The sequence below is a fragment of the Piliocolobus tephrosceles genome, chromosome 10, assembly GCF_002776525.5.
Source record: "Piliocolobus tephrosceles isolate RC106 chromosome 10, ASM277652v3, whole genome shotgun sequence".
NCBI classification, from domain to species: Eukaryota; Metazoa; Chordata; class Mammalia; order Primates; family Cercopithecidae; genus Piliocolobus; species Piliocolobus tephrosceles.
In genome coordinates this window covers 118,941,084-118,947,083 of record NC_045443.1, presented here as the reverse complement: position 1 = coordinate 118,947,083, position 6,000 = coordinate 118,941,084, and the positions used below count along the sequence as shown (strand labels likewise).

At 46.1% G+C, this 6,000-nt stretch overlaps 1 protein-coding gene across 4 annotated transcripts in view; it reads right to left on the bottom strand.

Annotated features, from left to right (window-relative positions):
* Nucleotides 1-1,332: 1,332 nt before the first annotated feature.
* P2RX7 (purinergic receptor P2X 7) overlaps nucleotides 1,333-6,000 on the bottom strand; it is a 54,371-nt gene continuing 49,703 nt past the window's right edge. For 3 of the 4 annotated variants that reach the window (XM_023204946.3, XM_023204927.3, XM_023204937.2), the window contains one exon: nucleotides 1,385-2,106. In XM_023204946.3, the coding sequence (XP_023060714.1) occupies nucleotides 2,054-2,106 (53 nt within the window). In that variant the 3' untranslated portion in view covers nucleotides 1,385-2,053. Of the gene's footprint in view, nucleotides 2,107-6,000 lie in introns of all 4 variants that reach the window. The other variant, XM_023204916.3, reaches the window with a different exon arrangement.

Sequence of the window (6,000 nt, the reverse complement as noted above, 5' to 3'; positions counted from 1 at the left end):
GAGTCTGTGTGCCCATTCGTCAGGCTTGCTCTCTGTTCCAGTTATCTGTTGCTGTGGAACAAACAAGCCCAAAACTTAGTGACTTAAGATAGCAATTTGGTTTTCTGGATTTATGGGGCAGTTCTCACTTGGGATGTATCACGTGGTATCAGTCATATGTTAGTAGAGTCCAGAATCACCTGAAGGCTTCTTCTCTCTCATGTTTGGTGACTGGGCTTGGATGGCTTGAAAGCTGGGGCTGGTCAGGCACTGTCCACATGGCTGCTTGGGCTTCCTCACAGCAGGGTGGTCTCAGGATAGGCAGACCTTTTTTTTTTTTGAGATGGAGTCTCACTCTGTCACCCAATCTGGAGTGCAGTGGCACAATCTCAGCTCAATACAACCTCCACCTCCCAGGTTCAAGTGTTTCTCCTGTCTCAGCCTCCTGATAGCTAGGACTACAGGTGCCCGCCACCATGCCCAGATAATTTTTGTATTTTTATTAGAGATATGGTTTCACCATGTTGGCGAGTCTGGTCTCGGACTCCTGACTTTAAGTGGTCCGCCCGCCTTGGTCTCCCAAAGTGCTGGGATTACAGGTGTGAGCCACCACGCCTGGCCAGGATAGGCAGACTTTTAAATGGAGTCTGGCTTCCCCGATAGCAAGAGTTCCAAGGGACAGGAAGTAGAAGCTGTCAGCCTCTTAAGACCAGGATCTGAAACTGACACAAGGTCACTTCCACTTTTGGATAAAACAATCAGAGCCACCCATACTCAAGGGGAGGAGATAAAACCCTTAGGTCTTGGGGGACTTGAGTGTCAAAGAATCTGTGGCCACTTTTAGTCCTCCACATTCTTCAACCAGGACAAAAAGGGTTTGTTTTCAGTTGGACATTATCCTAGTCTGACCTCATAATGAAATGTTTTGCATTCACGTAGATCTTTACATATTAACAAGACAGTTCTTGTGCACTGTCTCAATTTGTCCTCACAATATCTCTGAGATAGTAGTTGGGCAACGAGGAGACAGAGGCACAGAGGTGAGAGGCCTAGGGTCACACAACTTCCTAGGGACAGAGTTGAAACTTACATCTCAATCTCTTTGCTCTCAGTCCATGCAGAGGGATTCTGGGTTGTTTAACCAGGTCACTTTGCTCTCAGACACAGAGAGCTATAGAAGATGAAAGCACATTTCCCTTTGGTTAAAAATGTGGCCACAGTGCGTTGCAGGTGAAGTTCAAGTTGCTAGGAAAGGTCATCATGTTAATATGGCTACTGCAGCCCCTGCTATCAGTAGGGACTCTTTTTTTTTTTTTTTTTTTTTTTTTTTTTTTTTTTTTTTTTTTTTTTTGAGACAGTTTGCTGTGCCTCCCAGGCTGGAGTGCAGTGGCACAATCTCGGCTCAGTACAACCTCCGCCTCCCAGTTCAAGTGATTCTCGTGCCTCAGCCTTCTGAGTAGCTGGGATTACAGGTGCACGCCACCATGTCTGGCTGATTTTTGTATTTTTAGTACAAACGGGATTTCGCATTGTTAGCCAGGCTGGTCTCCAACTCCCAACCTCGGGTGATCTGCCTGCCTCGGCCTCCAAAAGGGCTGGGATTACAGACGTGAGCCATGGTGCCTGGCTTCAGTAAGGACTCTTGAAGCCACTGTACTGCCCTTCACTCTTGGGAAACTCTTTTCGGATCCTCCAGCGGCAGCAGCTGGGCAGGATGGCAAAGTCAGCCATGTCCTGGGAGCCGAAGCGCCAGGTGGCGTAGCACCTGTAGGCACAGTGCCGCAGCCGGCTGTTGGTGGAATCCACATCCAGCGCCAGCAAGGGCTCCTGGTAGAGCAGGAGGAACTGCAGGACGTGTCTGGACAGGACCAGCTTCCTGAACAGCTCTGAGGTGGTGATGCAGGCCCCTGGCTTTTTCCGGCAGCACAGCTCCTCCAGGCACCTGTGGCTCTTGGGGAGTTGGGACGGAAGGCAGCTTCCACACTGGCACCAGACGGGGCTGTCCCTGGATCTAGGAGTCACCTCCTCTCTAAGCAGCTGCATCTCCCCTGGTTGTCCAGGAATCGGGGGTGGGTCATGGAGGGCCAGGGGCAGCTTGGACAAATCTGTGAAGTCCACTGCAGGTCTCTGAAAAAGCAAGTTTCCAAACCTATTAGCAATGACAAGCCCTCAGGTTCTAGGTTCTTTAATTTTATTAACTTATAAAGTTACATTTAATATTACATGAGTTATAGTAGCCGTCATTTATTAGGTGTAGATATCAGGACCATGCATGTGTTCTGTAAGCATTGCCTCATTCAAGTCTTTGAAGATGCTTGTGAGGTAATGCATCCTTGTCTCTATTTTACAGATTTTTTTTTTTTTTTTTTTGAAAGAGGGTCTCACTCTCGCTGAGGCTGGAGCGCAGTCGTGTGACCTCTCAGCTCACTCTAACCTCCACCTCCCAGGTTCAGGCAATTTTCATGCCTTAGCCTCTTAAGTAGCTTGGATTACAGGTGTACGCCACCATGCCCAGCGAATTCTTTTGCATTTCTAGTAGAAACGGTATTTCAACATATTGGCCAGGCTGGTTTGGAACTCCTGACCTCAGGTGATTTGCCCGCCTCAGCCTCCCAAAGTGCTGGGATTACAGGCATGAACCACTGCACCTGGCCTATTTTATAGATTTTGGAAAATGAAATTCAGAAAAGCCAGGCCTCTGTTGAGATGTCACCTCCTGTCCTGACCACCCTCTCTAGCAGCTTTTATCCCACGTGATTCCCTTATCACACTGTGGTATTCCACATTCTTCCCAGGACTTAGCACTATCGGAATTTTTTTTTTTTTTTTTTTTTTTTTTTGAGAGGGAGTCTTGCTCTGTCTCCCAGGCTGGAGTGCAGTGGCATGATCTTGGCTCACTGCAACCTCCACCTCCCGGGTTCAAGTGATTCTTCTGCCTCAGCCTCCTGAGTAGCTGGGACTACAGGCGTGCACCACCACACCCGGCTAATTTTTATATTTTTAGTAGAGACAGAGTTTTACCACATTGGCCAGGCTGGTGTTGAACTCCTGACCTCGAATGATCCACCCACCTCAGCCTCCCAAAGTGCTAGGATTACAAGTGTTAGTCACCACACCCAGCTGTGACTTGGTTTTTAACAAAAATGTTTAAATAAAAATAAAAAATGTTAAAAATAGAAAACAGTATATAGAATATATAAAGATATAGAGAAAGAATTATTATTATTATTATTATTATTATTATTATTTTGAGATGGAGTCTTGCTCTGTCACTCAGGCTGGAGTGCAGTGGCGTGATCTTGGCTCACTGCAAGCTCTGCCTCCCGGGTTCATGCCATTCTCTTACCTCAGCCTCCTGAGTAGCTAGGACAACAGGTGCCCACCACCACGCCTGGCTATTTTTTTGTATTTTTAGTAGAGAGGGGTTTCACCGTGTTGGCCAGGATGGTCTCAATCTCCTGACCTTGTGATCCACCCACCTCGACCTCCCAAAGTGCTGGGATTGTAGGCGTGAGCTACCACACCTGGTGAGAAAGAAAATATTTTTTTTTTCTTTTTTTTGAGACGGAGTCTCGCTGTGTCGCCAAGGCTGGAGTGCAGTGGCGCAATCTCGGCTCACTGCAAGCTCCACCTCCCGGGTTCATGCGATTCTCCCGCCTCAGACTCCGAGTAGCTGGGACTACAGGCGCCCGCCACCACGCCCGGCTAATTTTTTGTATTTTTAGTAGAGATGGGGTTTCACCGTGTTAGCCAGGATGGTCTCCATCTCCTGACCTCGTGATCCGCCCGCCTTGGCCTCCCAAAGTGCTGGGATTACAGGCTTGAGCCACCGCGCCCGGCTGAAAGAAAATATTTTTATACCACTGTACAAAGTTTAAAAAATTTAAAAATTTATAAAGTAAAAAAGTCACAGTAAGCTAAGATTACTTTATTGAAGAAAAAGAAATATTTTGAAATAAATTTAGTGTTTATGAAGTCTACTGTAGTGCACAGTAACAACCTAGGCTTTCACATTCACTCACCACTCACTCGCTGACCGACTCACCCAGAGCAACCTTCAGTCCTACAAGCTCCATTCATGGTAAGTGCCCTATGTAGATGTACCATTTTTTAGCTTTATATATCATATTTTCACTGTACCTTTTCTATATTTAGATATACAAATCTTACCATTCTGTTATAGTTGCTTACAGTATTCAGTACAGTAACATGCTCTACAGGTTTGCAGCCTAGGAGCAGTAGACTACACCATGTAATCTAAGTGTATAATAGGCTATTCCATTTCGGTTTGTGTAAATAGAGTCTATGATATTCAAACAACCACAGAATCACCTACTGATGCATTTTTCAGAACATATCCCCATCATTAAGTGACACATGACCGTAGTTCACTTCATACACAAATCCAATAAGAATATTACAAGAATGGAAACACTTTGGTCAGTCTCAAGAAGAGATGTAAAAATCCTAAATATTAGTGAATGGAATTCAGCAATAGATATAAAGAATAGTACAACACATTCAAATTGAGTTTACTTCAGGAACGCAAGGTTGGCTTAATATTTGAAAATCAATCAGTGCAATTCACCACCTAACAGAAAAAAAGAAGAAAACTCATTGATATTTCAAAAGGAGCAGAAAAAAACTTTTTTTTTTTTTTGAGATGGAGTTTTGTTCTGTTGCCCAGGCTAGAGTGCAGTGGCATGATCTCAGCTAACTGCAGCCTCCACCTCCCAGGTTCAATCAATTCTCCCACCTCAGTCCTGAGTAGCTGGGATTACAGGTGTGCACCACCATGCCTGGCTAATTTTTGTACTTTTAACAGAGACAGGGTTTCGCCATGTTGGCCAGGCTGTTCTTGAGCTCATGACCTCAGGTGATCCGCCCACCTAGGCCTCTCAAAGTGTTGGGATTGCAGGCATGAGCCACTGCACCCGGCCAGAAAACAAAAAAGACATTATTTCAGAAATCAGTATCCATTAATGGTAAAAGTGCTTAGCAAACTAGAAACAGGAGGGAATTTTCTTACCTAATAGCACATTCTGAAAAACATACTGCAGGCTGGATGCAGTGGCTCACTCCTGTAATCCCAGCACTTTGGGAGGCTGAGGTGGGCGGATCACCTGTGGTCAGGAGTTGGAGACAAGACTGGCCAACATGGCAAAACCCTGTCTCTACTAAAAACACAAAAATTAGCCAGGCATGGTAGTGCACACCTGTAATCTCAGCTACTTGGGAGGCTGAAGCAGGAGGATTGCTTGAACCCAGGAGGCAGAGGTCGCGGTGAGCCAAGATCACACTACTGCACTCCAGCCTGGGCGTCAGAGTGAGACTGCATCTCAAAACAAACAAACAAACAAAAACTTACTGCAAATAGTGTAATGAATGGTGAAGTATAAAAGCCTTTCTCCCTAAGATAGGGAATGAGGCAGAGATGGCTGCTGTCACCATTTCTGTTCAGTATTGTACTGGAGGTCCTGGTCAATGTCATAAAACATTAGATGCCAGGAAGAGGCAAGGAAAGATTCCTCCCTAGAGCCTTCAGACAGAGAGGGGCCCTACCAACACTTTAATTTCAGACTTCTAGGCTCCAGAACTGTGACAGAATATGTTTCTGTTGTTGTTGTTGTTGTTTTTGAGACGGAGTTTTGCTCTTGTTGCCTAGGCTGGAGTGCAATGGCGCGATCTCAGCTCACCGCAACATCTGCCTCCCAGGTTCAAGCAATTTTCCTGCCTCAGCCTCCCAAGCAGCTGGGATTACAGGCATGCTCTACCATGCCTGGCCAATTTTGGTATTTTTAGTAGAGATGGGGTTTCTCCATGTTGGTCAGGCTGGTCTCAAACTCCTGACCTCAGGTGATCTGCCCGCCTTGGCCTCCCAAAGTGCTGGGATTACAGGCGTGAGCCACCAGCCGTTTCTGTTGTTTTAAGCCGCTTAGTTTGTGGTAATTCAGCCCTAGGAAATTGAAGATGCCCAGCAGCCAGAACTGTTGGGGAGAGTGTGAATGAGAACAGCCATTT